The 16,288-nt window shown below is 43.0% G+C and overlaps 1 protein-coding gene across 2 annotated transcripts; it reads right to left on the minus strand.

Moving 5' to 3' along the window:
• Nucleotides 1-2,440: 2,440 nt before the first annotated feature.
• On the minus strand, nt 2,441-16,280 carry LEPROT (leptin receptor overlapping transcript). 2 transcript variants are annotated; one of them, XM_005204483.5, is made up of 4 exons: nt 13,442-16,280; nt 7,900-7,975; nt 6,678-6,864; nt 2,441-4,161 (listed from the first exon to the last, which is right to left on the minus strand). In XM_005204483.5, exons 1-4 carry the CDS (start codon nt 13,770-13,772, stop codon nt 4,045-4,047), a joined length of 711 nt encoding a protein of 236 aa, XP_005204540.2. In that variant the 5' UTR covers nt 13,773-16,280; the 3' UTR covers nt 2,441-4,044.
• Nucleotides 16,281-16,288: the final 8 nt, after the last annotated feature.

Consider the following 16,288-nt stretch of genomic DNA (forward strand, 5'->3'; position numbering starts at 1 on the left):
AGATTGCAACGCATGAGTCATTATACACTGGGATTTTTGCGAATAAGGTACTTCGTGAGGAAGAATGTCAAAAGAACATTTAAACACACAACTTATATTCATCTACAGAAATACTGATTTCCCAGTTGTGAGTTAATTACAATACTTGGAAAATGCTAAAATCCTCATAAATATTTTGAGTAAATTATGGTGCAAAATCTGAATTTTGAAAAGGCACATTTTCATGACATCTCCTAAGCATTTCTGAGAGCCTAAAGCTATTAACTTCATGAAAACTTTTCAATCTCTAGAAGGGTCTTCATCAAGAAGATACCCCAGAGGTAGATTTCTGGGGGACCATAAGAAAAATCTGCAGATTCCTAAGTGGAGGAAAAGAAACAACTATGAAATGTGGAACCAACTGAGAACTCACCGAGGAAGGGATGATGTGTGATGGGGTGGCTCAAAATATCACATGCTTCTATAAACTGCTGGAGTACTTTCTTCACTCTACTTTGAAACATTACCATCTCTGCGAATGGGTTCCAAGGCACACCCTTGTAACAACGCAGCTGCAGCCTTACGTGGTAACTGCACTGGGCAGGCATGGATGTGTTCCAGATGTCGGGAGAATAATCACCATCCTTCATTCTCTCTAGGGAAGAGCATGAGCAGGCCACTTTCCCCTTACACATCCCAAGATGTCAGCACTAAGAAACCTGATCAGTAGGAGTAGTACGGTGGGTGACTTTGGAATAAGAAGAACCTCAGGATATGGGGCAGACTAGGAGGATGCCTCTAAGCCAGGAGAGGAGGCCAGCAAACATCACAGGTTTAATGGACCCCAAGGGCATTAGGGGATGCAGAAGGCTGCAAAAACCAAAGTGAGAAAGACCTTGTTCTTGGGAAAGGAGGTGGAAATTCACACTTCCTTTCCTTCAAACTGCTCACACTGAGGCAGGAGATAGATGGGCCCCCGACTGAACAATCTCTTCCCTGTGGACGAAACTCCTTAATAGCAGAAGCTCCATAAAAGCAGGATGATGAAGGAGGCTGAGCCCTGCCCAGACAAGAGATAAAAAGACCACATACTTCTCATTCTTGAAGTGAAGGACACCTCCCTGACTACGCAAGTCTCCTTGGAGGTCAAAAAGGGAGAGGGCATCACCTCATAGTAAGTGATGCTGACTACCCATAGGCCTCTTCACTAGAATCTATCTTGACTAAGAGATGAGCTCACACACGTGGGAGGACCTGAGACATATCAACATGGACTAAAGAACTGGGCAAGTCAAAATGATTGGCACAGGAAAACCGGCAGAAATGCCCCATAAAAGTGATCCAAACCACCACGAGGGCATGACTCTCTGAGCCCACCTGTGTGTCTATCCACACGTGCTGGACTCTTTTTCCTAATAGATACTTTGTTTCACTACTTTCTATCTTTCTGGGAATTGTTTTTCTAAAAGCCAAAGGGCCAAGGCCTTGTCACTGAGCACTAGTCTAGTGACTAGGATTCCGTGTTCTCAACCTCCACAACCTGACCTCAATCTCTGGCCAGGAACCAAAGCCCTGCTTCAGGCTGCTGCAGACCAAGGCCACTCGAGATCAGCACGACCCCAGTGCCAAGACCCAAATCTCAGGCAGGTACCTTGAGTATTCAAGGTCAGCTATGTTAGGGTTTGGCATTTCTAATATTGTTTCTGTGGGAAAAGCGTTTCAAGATGTAAGCCAGTTGTTTGGAACATGATAGAAAATTTCTTTTCTGGGCAATTCTTTATGTGCATTCTCAGTTTTAGAATATTATTAATGTGCTTTGAATTTCCAAAATATATTATAATATATAAAGGGAGAAAAAATGAACTTTTTATGAGGATGAAAAGTGCCGAAGATTTGGGTTACCAAGGTGAAACTTTTGTACCATACATTCATATCAAGCAATACTTCTTACCGACATTTATTTCTTAAATAATACTGAAGTTTATTACTTACATGACACTTAGGTGCTGCAGAATAAATGCCCGTTTCAGACACTTAGCAAATCCAATAACCTATCATTTCGATAAACCATTCCATTAGTAGCCACATTAGTGTTTCCAACACATTAGTCTTTCCATTCCACAAATACTCTACATGAAGGACTTTATATCATCCTGGAAAAATAATCAAGAAGCAATGCTGGAAGACTACACATTAAAGCTACACTGGTTATTTAAAATGTGTACAAGCAACAAAGGAACTTTTGCAAAATGTAGTATTAACAGTATCTCCATCTTAGGAAAAGAAAAGCTATTACAAGCCAACTACACATTCAAAATGGTACCTTACAACTTATTGCTATTATTCTGATGCAGGACAGATTATTGCTTAAAACTGCACATTTCAGAACACCAAGAAATTTTCATTGTTTTGGTTACCATTTATGCAAATCAACATCAGAATAAAGACTTTCAGTTAAAACTTTTGTGTTAAAAGTGAAGTTTATTACAATACAGTAAGTGCAAATGTTATTAAAAATGCTGGTTAAAATCATAAAGTGTCTATACAATTTTTCTAGTATAAATATTGGAAATAACAACTTTAACAATTCTGTAAGTACACAGTACACTGAAAACATAAAATCACGCACAAAGCTAAGTATCACTGCACATTATCATTTTAGGTATCACTCTTCTGATCCCAACATCATTCCAGAATACGAAGGGGTTACAAACATCAAGGTTTCAGTGTTTTGAATGTATGTCAGTTATCACACATTAATAATGCTTTAAAATCATTGCTTATATTCTAATCAAGTGGTTCTAGTTCCAATAATCCCTTTTCTCAATAGGTCTTGGACAAAAAGTTGAGCTAGAAAAACTGAGATTACAGAACCTAGCATCACACTAATTCTCAATGATTCATTTAAAAGTAGCATAACGTGTTATTAAAAGTCCTATAGGACGTGGAAGACAGTAAGTACATCACATGGAAATACAATTAAGCAGCTCACCCTCTGCTTGCTTACTTGGCTCCATGTCTCTGTAGAAAGGAGAAGCCGAGCCATAAAGAAGTGTGGGCCAATCAGAACCGCTGGGAGTGTGTTTAGGGGGTTTAGGGGGACTGGTGAAGGTGGAGGGAAACAGCACAGGGAAATAACTGGGGAGAAATGTCAGACTATAAAGGGAAATTAAACAGTATTACTAGTCCACTCCTCCCCATCCTGCTGAAGCAAGGGACAGCTCCAGTCCAGCCTCCATCCACTGTCTCCCAGCAGGGGCTCTGTTCCCCTCCACTGTGAAGACAGCATTTGCTTTTCAGACAATGTGAAGCCATGGCTGTTCGCTATTCAGAACACTTCACAAACCTGAGGAACAGCCTATAAATTATAGGTTTGGACACTGCACAAACATCAAGGAGAATCTGAACTAGGCCTCAACATGAGGGGAAGGGGAAACAGCTTTTACAAGCCGCTAATGCCCACACAGGCTAAGTGGTTCCGCCAAGGGGACGGCAATGCTTATTTCTTCATGAACATGCTTCTCAAACTTTCATGTGCATTGGATTCACATGGGATCTCACCAAAGCGAGCTGGGTTGGGGCTGGGGCCACAGATTCTGCATTTGTAGTTAAGCTCCTATGGACCACACTTTGAGAAGCAAGAGTCTGCAACACAAAGAGGGGGCCACCTCCTTCTCTCTGGGCCACGAGTATATGTTGGAAGTCCTGAGGAGAGTTGAGATAACCCCAGTGTTATGGACCCACCCAAGCACATCCCTGGGCTGCAGCTGGAGATGTGGCACACTGAGTGGGCAATGCATGTTAACATATTTTCTGACAGCACCATACTATGACTATATGAACAGCTGAACAACATAACTCAACTTGAGTGAATGGAGAAGTCTACTCGTTGGGAATAAAACTAACCCTTTCCCCCATGTAGTCCTCCTTAAAGTGATTACATGATTACAAAGGTATAAAAAACCAGCGTATTAAATTTCATAGTAAAAGGCCACATGTGCACACATATACATACAACATGGATTCTAAGAAATTAAATGCATTTTTGTCAGGATAAAACACGGGCTACCACTGCTCCCAGCTAAAATCATCTCCTCTTCCAAATACAAGGAAGAAACCTTGAATTGTAAGGAAAATCACTGCATTGCCTGCCAGCACCAGGCCACAGGCTCCCCATTTGATCTGAAACACAAGAGGATTAAAAAGAGGATTAAATCTTTACTTTATACTGTACTCTTTGCAAACATTATTTTTTACATCAGAAACAGCTAATGAAATACTAAATAAAACTGCTAAAAGGCTTAACAATGTAATAGGAGACAGTTCAGTAATTAGTCCAATCACTTTGTGACGCTTGTTAATTAAGTCTGGTATCATCCTTAACATTTTCCCCATTAGACATACTTCTCTACGTGTTTTCATGAGACAATGACTGCCTTCAGTAAAATACACAAAGCAAGATTAGAAAGGGTCCAATTACAATATTGGTTACCGGAAGTCCTGGATAGATTGCCTTTTTTCATGAAAATAGGAATTGGAGAGTTACAGACTGATTTGTTTCTTTTCCAGGCAAAAGATTTTAAATAATACTCGGGATACAACTAAAAAGAGCTTTCCAGCGTGGCAGATGGTTTTCCAGAGGCACAGTTGGGGATGAGAGTACCCTCTAGTGGGCATATTTTGTTTTAACAAGCAGAGAACATCAGTGAAAATTTTTTCATAAAACATGATGCAGCATTTGAAAGGTAAAAATAGAAATCCTTAAAGAAAAATTTAAGAAGTACTAGTCTAAGGCACAAGAGGGATAAGATCATGACAATCTTACATTGAAAAACCTTCCATGCTTATCTAAAAAGAGTTCACACTGGCCTGGCATTCCAGACCTTCCCCAGTCAGGCTTCCCCAGCCTTTCTAGCCTCAATCTCAACCTCTCCCTTTTTGCTCCATCATATTGGACTACTCTTTAGTCCATACATTTCATTTTTGCATTTGAGAACCATTCCATATGATTGTCTTTTCTACTTTAATCAAAATAGTATTTATCCATAGAAGCCACACCAAATACCAGAGGTAATTTCTCTCCTTGGTGCACCTATGGCATTCTGATCATGTTTTAATGACCACATATAGTACACTTATACTATACTTACCCATCAGGCTAATTTCTGTTCTTTTGAGAACAGAGACAGTATCTAGTTCTTATTCCGAGTGCCCTACAAATAGCATATGCTGTTTACTGTACGAACAAATAGCACTTGTGTAGGTCTGATATTCAACGTCCCAAATAGGAGTCTCATGAAATTGAAACAGTATGTAATTAGGGGAAATAAAAGCAAACAGTATGGAAGACAGTGAATATCAAAGAACTGAATAAATTATACCCATAATGTGTATTTTGGAGATAAAAACTTTATATTGGATACTGATTAAATAAAGTGCATATTTATGGCAAGACAAGAAAAACTTAAACATAAAATTTCTCTTCTTGTTCAGGCCTCCTCCCTCCCCTTTGTGTACTTTGCATCTGTATTAACCAGACCTCCTTAGGAGATAACATTGCTTCCTAACACGCCTTCCTAATCTCATGAACGTCATAACTGCTTAGGAGATAATCTTTCTTCTTAATGATGTAGTGGGCCATGACGACCCACTGCTCACTTCATACATGTCAATCTGGATTGCGTAAATGGCCAATAGTATGCCATCTGACATATAACCATTTGTCTCTAAAACTTATGCAGCTGTGGTCTGATCTCTTACAGAAGGAACAGTCATCTCCCAGGGTATGATCCTCAGGTTAGGGGAAATAACATTTTCTATTTCTTTGATTGAGTGAGTGAGTCATTAATTTCCTCACTGACAATATGAAGATGTCATATTACTCACTGTATCTTCCAGTAGCTATATAGTTTTCCCTCAATATGTAACTATTGTGTTGAGAATTAGGTCCATGATCCTATTTGCAGAAGAACTGGGTATGATGTTGTGATTTATATTAAAAAATATATATTTGATCAGTCCCCATATTCTGCAAAGAGCTTCTAAAATCCTTGCAACTTCGTAAGTGATGAGAGTGACTATTTTTATGGTGGAAACCTCTGATTTACAGCCAGTCAGTCAGAAGCATGAGACTTGTGATTGGCATCTGAAGAGGGAGGTAGTCTTGTGGGACTGAGCCCTGAACCAGTAGAATCTGTTGCTGTCTCCAGGTAGATGGAATCAGACTTGAGCTGAATTGTAGGATACTCACCTGGTGTGGAAGAATTGCTCCTTAATGGTGTAGGGAACAACCCGACCCCCACCCCCCGCCACCACACACACACATACACACACTGGAATTAGGTGACCAGGACCCCTTTTGATATTTATTTTGGAACTAGAAAAGTATTGCTACATGAGACTCTAGATTGCCCTACAAGAAGAGGCAAGGATTTCAGAATACTTCCAGAAAATAGCTTACAACAGAAAAAGCAAGAAATCACTTGGTCTGGCTAAAAATCGCAAGAGGAACAAAGAAAGCATTCTGAAAGCATGCGCAAGATACTGATAGGTAGATCTAAATCAGGGGAATACAGAAACTAAAAACATGTCTGGCTTTGAGTATGACGTCTAAGCAGTGGAAATGAAACTGTGGTTCCAGACACAGGCCTGTGAAGTAACCTCAGCGATAGCTGGGCAGAACAATAGACAAGACTTACCACAGACACACGAGCAAGAATAACAGGAAATCCAAAGGCAGAGACAACAATTCCTGTAGTGAAAAAATAAGCCAGTTCCCGACAGGCGCTACTTGTTGCATCGGAGTCGTATGTTGCTCGTTTGGCAATGAAATGGGGGATGGGAGAGATGGCGTGGAAAATCAGGACAAACAAGGGCCAGTAAACGCTGTTGGTCGGACCCAGGAGAAACCCAAAAGGGAAAGTTAGTTACATCGTAATTAAAGATACACTCCTGTTTCAAAGTTTATATTATTCTAAATGTCTAGGTCAACAATTATTTATTCAGTTGTCAACATTAGTGCATGAGATGATTATTTTCCAGGAACAGCTGATGATTAAGTAGTGATGATTAAAAATTACCAGTACATTAATACGCAGACAGCTTATACTGTGTTAAGAAACAATGACACAATGTAAAGTCTAGAATCTTCATGGTTTTCTGTGTTACTGAGCTGTAGTTTCTTTAGGGACAGAATCCTAACTTAGTCATCTTTGCTTTCCATATAGAACACAGCACAGTGCCTTGCACATGTTCATTCAGGAGAAATTATCTGAGTGTGCGCAGGTTGGAAACCTTTCAATTTCTTGGAGTAAAACTCAAGATTCCTTGCCCTGGACTACAAAGCCTCACATGATCTGGCCAACTTCTTCCATTCATTCCGTGCCATCTTCCCTCATTTGCTTCATCTGTAGCCACATTAGTTTTTCTATTTCTTAAATACTCCCTCTGCCTGGAATGCCCGCTCTTGACTCATTGACCTGATAAACTTATTTATCCACAAAGTCTCAGGTTAAGGACAACCTCTTCTATGCAGTTCTCCCTGACTTTACCAGGGAAATTCGGGTTCCCTTTCTGGACGCTCTCACTGTACTTTGTACACATCTCTCCTGACTGGACTGTCTGCCTGTCTCTTACTCATAGCTAGAACTGCAAGCTCCCTGAGGACAGGATTGTGTCTCATCATTCTTGTATCCTCAGCTGGTCTGGAGGAAGTCTTCAATAAATTCTCATTAAATGAACACATCAATTTTGAAAAGAGCTTTTCTCTGTACAAATACAACTAACTAAGGGACTGGCTTTGTAATTTGGGCTTCATTAATTCATTCATTAGAGCTTGGTGCTAAATTGACCAAATTCTCTAACACCCATACTAATAGTGACAAAGACATAAAAAGAATAGTTCTTTCTGAAATAACTTACCCATAATCCTCTAAGGCACATCCCAGCATCAGAAAAGTCAGCCCAACAGCCCCACTGAAAGATAAGGCCACAAGAGCTGGGAAAAATAAAATCAAGAGTTATAGGTTCCAATGGTTATCAGGGACTGGGGGAGGGGGAGAGGAATGGAGAAGGATTTTTCTGGGATGGATGAAATGTCCTGGAATTAGAAAGTAGTAATGGTTGTACAACCTTGTGTATATATTAAAAACCACTGAAAGAATTTTTAGAGTGTAAAGAATTTTACACTTGAAAAAGGCTAATTTTTGATATGTGAATGATAGCTCAATTTTAAATTTTTTAACAAAAAAATTGCTTATTTCATTGAAAGAGATTTACTTATTTCATTGGTTGATGTTACATTTGACTAGCAAATGACAGCCTATGTCTGTTACTCTTAAATCTTCAGGTGGAGAAAGAGCTCAAGCCTTTCCAGGACTCAGCCCCTGTCTAATGTATGAATTCCCTAACACCCATACTAAGAGGCCAGATAGTCAGTTGATACAATACCAGTGAAGGGAAACTCACTATCTCCTGAGGCAGATTATTTCATTCTGACAGTTTTCAAATGCTGAAAACCCTCTTTCCTTAAACTGTACCCCAAACTGTCTCCCTGTAATATAAACCCTTTGATCACTGTGCCTCCCCACACCACAGGGCTTCAAGTATTTGAAGATTACTTTCATGTCTTCCTAGAAAATTCTTCCCAACTAGTATCCCCTGAATATCGATTCCCTGCATCTGTTGGACACTAATCTTTGAGGAGGTAGAAATGTGTTTGCTTTGTCCACTGCTGAGTGAGAGAATAACAGAGTTGTTTAAAAACTCTTGCGCTGCTCTGGGTCGCCAACATGGGTTCATGTTGGTAACTCTGTCCCTGACTGGTTGTGTGACTGTGGTAGAAGCTGAACCTCCTTAAACCGGATTATGCAGCTGTAAAATGGGAATAACGAAGCCAACTTATTAGGGAGTTTATGGGACTCAAATGAGATAACCTATATAAAGTGACTGGCAAAGGCAGGAGCTCAGTAAGCAAATGCTGATATAAGTATATGCTCATTTTAGCAACGGTCTTCGGTAAAGGTAGCAATCACAAGCACCGGATACTGAATTATCCGAGTACTCCTCTGAAAAAAAATCCATAATACTCAAAATTAGTCATTAGGTAAACCAATTAACATTTTGATTGCTTCCTTTTACTTTAAGAGGCAATCTGGGGAGACTTTTATGGGAAGATACCTAGGTGATTTTTAAAAACATCTGGGAGCATACAGATGTTAGAGGACAAGGAAGGACAGTCAGTTTTATATATTTTTCCATTTAGTACATGTCACTTTTGGGGGGAAAAAATGGACAAAAGTAACTTTTCCCATATTGTTTCACTACAGACGATCCTTTCCTCATCGGTTCTGTCCCCTGCCTGTGCCTAAGCACCTGCACCACTCTGTCCTACAGGAGACCATTCAGAGCTATGAACCATAGACCTCTTCCTTCTGTTCTGGGACACCAATCACTCAAAGTTCACAACTGTATCTCCAACTGATGCTCTTTACCTCCTTTTTCTTTTTCAGGAATTGCATCCTCGGCCATCTGTCAAACTTGGAGCTAACCAGAAATCCAAATTCACCTATCACTCCACACTCTTGCTGGGATACTGCATTCAACACAAAGCTCCCTGGTACCACAAGGACCCAGCTACATCTAATGCTGCAGTTTGAAGTAACTCCTAAGAACTCAGCCTGCACCTCCAACTCCAATCTGGATTTCTCTGGGTAGTCAACACAGAAGTCAACTTCAACATGTGTAAAACTGAAACATCTCCCCTTATCCTCCCAAACACACACTTCTTCCTTTCCACGGTTCTATCTTGAAAGACTAACACCAGCCCTACACTCCACTTTCTAGAAAATCAGTAAGTCAGGGTGACTCAATCTCCCAGACCTCACTCAAACCCACTGCAAAAGACTAAGTGATTATGTCCCCACTCCCCAAATTCATCTATTAAATTTTCACATCCAGTGAGATGGTGGTAGGAGGTGATTAGATCACAACAGGATTAGGACCCTTATAAAGGGACTCCACAGAGCTTCCTAATCCCTTCTGTTGTGTGGGGACACAGCAAAAAGATACCTGTCCAGGAACCAGGAAGCAAGCCTTCACCAGACAACAAATCTGCTGGCACCTTGATTGTGGAGATCCCAGCCCCTCAAACTAAGAAATAAATGTATTTAAGCCACCCAGCTTATGGTATTTTTGTCCTGCAGCCTTAAAGGATTAAGACAACCACCTCTTCTCTCGTGCCCTCAGCTACTTATCATCTGTGTGCAGACCCTTATCATCTCAGGCCCGCCTTCACCTCATGACTCTTCCAATCTATCCTCCGCACAGCAGACGGTGACCTCTCGAATATACAAAGCTGGTGTCACCTGCACAGTTGCTTTCACAGCCTATGAGCTGTTCTAGCACTGGAGGCGCACCTCTGCCCCGTCTCACATGTTCTCTCCATTAGAATAAACTCTGCCCTCAACCCCAATCCTTTGCCAGGTAAAGTCTTATTGATCCTTTTAGATTCAGAGCAAGGAATGCCTCTTTTGGGAGACTGGTCCTCTTCCTCCCTGGAGCAGGGTTTGGTAATGCCATCTGTATTAGTTTCCTAGACCTGCTATTAAAAATGTATCACAAACTGGGTGGCTTAGAAGAACAGAAATTTACTCTCTCATATCTAGAAAGGACATCTGCTCCCTCTGAAGACTCTAAGGGAAGAATCCTTTCTTGCCTCTTTTTAACTAGTGGCAGTTGCCTGCCATCTCTGGTCCTCTCTAGCTCACAGTTGCATCATTCCAAGTTCTGCCTCTGTCCTCCTATGCTGTTCTCCCTATATTTATCCATGTCTAAATTTCCCTTTTCTTACAAGGACACTAGTCATTGGGTTGCTGCGGCTGCTGCTGCTAAGTCGCTTCAGTCATGTCCAACTCTGTGCGATCCCATAGACGGCAGCCCACCAGGCTCCCCCGTCCCTGGGATTCTCCAGGCAAGGACGCTGGAGTGGGTTGCCATTTCCTTCTCCAGTGCATGAAAGTGAAAGTGAAGTCACTCAGTCGTGTCGGACTCCTCGCGACCCCATGGACTGCAGCCTACCAGGCTCTTCCATCCATGGATTTTCCAGGCAAGAGTACTGGAGTGGGGTGCCATTGCCTTCTCCGAGTCATTGGGTTAGAGTCCAACTAATCCGATATCATCCTAACTTGATTATATCTGCAAAGACCCTATTTCCAAATAAGGTCAAATTCACAGACACTGGGGAGTTGGAACTTGAATGTATTTATTTGGGGGATACGGTCAGCCTGCAATACCATCTTGGTCCTCACACTGTATCTGAGCACACCTTAGACATTTAAACAGTAACACAATTATTTCCAGCCCTGTCACACAATAACTGATCATTTAACCTTTTATCCCAAGCCTCAGGCACACAGCAGTTCTTCTTTAAAAGTTATCTGCAAAACACTTCCTTAGTCCTTTTCCATTTCATAACCTATCTTCTTTTTTTTACTACAATGCAATTTCTAACACATTCACACATAAACATTATTATTTGATAGTTTCCGGACACGACTAAACAAAGCATAGTGGTGCTACTTCTTATCGGTTTTCTGCACTGGCTTCAGGTGGAATATTACAAAATGAACACTGTCCAAGTAAATCATGTTTACTATATTAATGCCAATTATAAAAGTCCGCCAGAAATAATTTTAAAATATGTCTGCTAACAGTTTACACACTCAGATAAATTTCATAGCAAACACATGCATGTGTACAAATATACCCGTATGCATGTTTACAGCATATGTTGATTAACTAGAGAAGGAAGATCTTTGTGTACAAATTTCAAGGGCAGGGGCTCCAACATGGAAACAAGTTATCCTACTCTATTCAAAAGATTAGACATCTAATGGGGTGGGTCCTACCACCTAAGGAAGCCTTCCAATAACCTCTCCCACTGCTGGCATTCCCCTTCACTCTGAAGGTGCACAGATGAGGGAACTGGTGTTCTTGGTACCCCCTTTTTAAAAATCAACTGTCCCATGCAAAAACACTCACTGCACGAAGTGAAGTTGCTCAGTCGTGTCCGACTCTTTGTGATCCCATGGACTGTACCCTACTAGCCTTCTCAGTCCATGGAATTTTTCAGACAAGAGTACTGGATTGCGTTGCCATTTCCTGCTCCAGAGGATCTTCCCGACCCAAGGATCGAACCCAGGTCTCACACATTGCAAGCAGACAGTTTACTGTCTGAGCCACCAGGAAAGCCCCACTGCACAAAGACCTACTGTATAGCATAGGGAACTATATTCAATATTTTGTAATAACCTATAAGGGAAGAGAATCTGAAGTATATATGTGTGTGTGTGTCTGAATTGTTGTGCTGTACACCTGAAATTAACACGATATTGTAAATAAACTACATTTTTTTTTTTTTTAAGTACTATACAAACACCACCCTCCTGTCTGTCCATAAAGGAATAAACACTGATGAAAGTAACGATAAAATCCCACCTAATCTACTCTGTGCAATTAAGACAAATACAGCATTTCAGGGTGCTTTTCGCTGACACCCGCCTGCAGCCAACTCTGCCCAATTGTAAAAATCAATTTACACGACAGGACAGATGTAAGGGTTCTAATGCCGAGAACACTGGAGACAATGGCTCGTCTGGAAAAAGTGGGAAACTCGGCAAAGTGGCAGGAAAAGCAGGGCATTAGGGTGAACATGACGGGAAGTGAAAGCCCAGTCTAAAACTAGGCAGAGGAGGGGGTGGGAACTGCTTCCCGAAGAACTGGGAAGCAATCCGGGAGGTGATGCCCCACCCGGGCTAGCCGGTGATTCCCAGGGAAGGAATGCTCCCGGCGAGGGCTTCGCCTGCAGCGACCCGGACACGCCGGGTGAAAGAGTGAAGACTAGTAGCCTTGCAGAAAAAGGTTGAGGTTCCCCAAAACACGCCTCCACCCGTACCCCAAGGAGCGAAGAGAGCAGGGGAACTCCTTCCCACCAGGAAAGGAGAAAACGATGGCACATCTGGGGAGGCCGTTTCCAGCCCATGCGCTAAAGGCGCAGCTTCAGGATTAGCCCAGAGCCAAGGCGGCGACCCCACCGCAGGACTAGCGAGCTAGGAACCTAGGATGTACCTTTAACGCCAGCCATGTCTCCCGAGCTGGGGCCGCGGCTGCTTCCGGCTTCCTGCCACGGCCCCAGCCCCGCCCGAGGCCGGGTCCAGGGCCGTACCTAGGCTCGCGACCCCGCCCCGCCGCGCAGAGCCCCGCCCCTGACGGCTCCGATCTCCCCAGGCCTAGCCACTCAGGGCCCCGCCCCTGCCAGTCCCCGCCCCCACTACGCATAGCCACGCCCCTGCTCGTCTCTGCCCCTGACACTCAGAGCCCCGCCCCTGTCCCCGCCACTCAGAACCGTCCCAGACCAGACCGCATCTCCTCCCGCCCACCCAAGGAGATCCCCGCTCCTACCCACCCGTCACGCTGATGGGAGTGTACCGCAAACCCGCTTTCTCAGGATAGCGGCGACGATGCTCCCTTAGGTCCTGAGCTTCTGCATAATCCTCGAAATTGCCCCACGCTCCTCCTTTCCATCGGTTGGCCGGAATCCCGGCTCTGCCGAATCGCTGGGTCCACGGGCCCAGAGCTCCCCAACACAGCCCACTAGGGACGCGTCCACCATAGCACGGAAGGGCGGGAACCGCGATTCCTGGCTGCAAGGAATTTCTGCGTGAGGATAGCGAAAATAGAGAGGGGAGGGGGAAAATTATAGTCGGTAGAGCAGGGATACCTGCTTTCTCTGGCATTACTTTCTCTAAGGCCTAGACTGCGTTTGTGTGCCTGTCTGCGTTTACGTAGCTGTGGCGGAGGAAGGGATGGGGACACCGGAGAAGAGGCCCCAAGGAGCCTGGCCTGGCCTTGCTTAATAATACCAACTTGAGCGCTTTTCGGGCACTAGCGTTTTCTCCTTTACACTCAGGTGTATCTATAGAAACGAAAAAGAAGCTATTTTGTGCTTGAGGCTTTCATGAACATTTAAATAAACAGCTATTATTTCTATATCATGGGCCTCGAGGTCTGCAGGTAGGCAAGGCTAGTTTAGACTTCACTGGACCACTTCGTAGTCTGCTCACAGGACAGAGTTTTGGCTTCGTGGGTACAATCTGGAAGAGATTAAAAACCATCTGGTCCAAAGGCTTCATTTTACCTCTACAGAAAGAGGCCCAGAAAGGTTAGGACTTCCCTGCTCACACAACTCTTTGGGGAAGGTTGGATTATGGGTCACTTATCCCTCTTTCTAGCTGAGAACCCCTACACCTTATGATGCTGCTCCTTTTCTTTCGCTTTTTAAAATTTTTCAACAGGACTGAAAGCTAAAGGAGTTCTGGGGAATCCAGGTTCCCCTGACGATAGAAACACAAAATCTCACTACCACCACCTTTCAGGACCCCTGCTTGGTTTCCTTTTTTAAATTGTACACTGAGCATATTATTGTCTCAACACGTTTAATTACTTGTGAGTTTATGTTTCTAGATCCTCCCATTTCTCCTCCTAGATAGAAGGTATACTTATTAAAAACTTTGTTGCTAGTCCCTAGCTCACTGCACAACTTGCAGATCCAGAATTACACTGCATTCTTTACTTTGTAGCCTGTGATCTATCCAAGATCACTGAGAACTTCTCTTTCCCTATTCTGAGTTCCCTATATTGGGTGGCAGTGAAAACTGCCCACCACCCAAACTCTGGCAGCCTGGGTTTTTAGCTCGCTTGGTGGTGATGGTGGTTCAGCCACTAAGTCATGTCTGGCTCTTGCGACCCCATGGAATTGTAGCCAGGCTCCTCTGTCCATGGGATTTCTCAGGCAAGAATACTACAGAAGGTTGGCATTTCCTTCTCCAGGGGATCTTCCCAACCCAGGGATTGAATACACATCTGCATTGCAGACAGATTCTTTACCGCTGAGCTACCAGGGAAGCCCCTTTTTTAGCTCCCTTACTGAAGTGCAAAGCTGCACTCATGAGGAAAATTCTCCTTAATTGATGAGGATTTTCTATGGGGTCAAATCTCACATTTTCCCTTCGATTTCCAACCACCTGCCAAATGTGTGTGATTTCCCTGGTGGCACAAGATGGTAAAAGTCCACCTGCAATCCAGGAGACCTGGGTTTGATCCCTGGGTTGGGAAGATCTCCTGGAGGAGGAAATGGCAACCCACTTCTATATTCTTGCCTGGAGAATCCCATAGATAGAGGAATCTGGTAGGCTATGCAGTCTATGGGGTTGCACAGAGTTGGACATGACTGGGAGACTGAGCACAGCACCAGGTGTGTAGAAAACTATATATAAGGGCTTGCTGGAGCCTCCCATATCACCCTAAGGCTAGTCCCATAGGCAAAGCTTGGTTTGAGTGCCTTGGACTCAGCAGTAAGAAACTGGAAGATGGCAAAAAGATGAGGAGTTTGCCCCAGGGTGATGTCCAGAATCAGAAAAATGCAGAGACAGTATTTGTCTCCAGTTAACTTTCCTGTCCACACCAGCCGTTCTTCCCAGTTTATGCAACACTTTAAAGAGGAACTTAGCCATCTTACCAGAGGCTTTAACCATCTTCTGAGAAAATCTGCTTTCCTCTTACCAGAGGTTCACTGAAAAACTGTTCTTCTACTACCCCATTCTGTATTTCCTCAAGAATAAAGAAGACTTTCAATCAAAAACAGAAAGTAAAAACCTTAGAAGCCGAACCCTTTCCCAACTTGCTGTCAGTGTGTTACCTGGAAATATAAGATCCACGTCCTCTGTCAAACTGGCTAGGACTAAACAGGACCTCTTAGGGTAAATTTTTTATATTCTCTCCTTGCATTCAATTCTCACACTATGAACTAGGTTTTATTATCTTCACTTTACAGATGAGAAAACTGAGGCTCAGATGGTACCTACTGAGTAGGAAAGCTGAGATCAAACCTTAAACAGTTTAAATGTGAAGTCAGAAAATCAGCACTTGAATTGTTCCCCATTTTAAATCGTAGAACAACCAAAACCTGTCTACTTGACCTAAATTCCCCAGTAGATGTTGTCAGCAGGGAAACTGTCCTGTTGCTGTGATAACTGGCTCTGGAATTCAACTTGCATGTTCATTCCTTACACAGTGTTTTGTCAATAGTGTGCTAAGTTGCTTGAGTTGTGTCTGACTCTTTCTAACCCCATGGACTATAGTCCGCCAGGCTCCTCTGTCCACGGGATTTCCCAGGCAAGAATACTGGAGTGGTTTGCCATTTCCTACTCCAGGGAATCTTCTCCACCCAGGGACGGAACCCACCTCTCTTAAG

Source organism: Bos taurus, chromosome 3, assembly GCF_002263795.3.
Source record: "Bos taurus isolate L1 Dominette 01449 registration number 42190680 breed Hereford chromosome 3, ARS-UCD2.0, whole genome shotgun sequence".
In the NCBI taxonomy this organism is placed as follows: Eukaryota; Metazoa; Chordata; class Mammalia; order Artiodactyla; family Bovidae; genus Bos; species Bos taurus.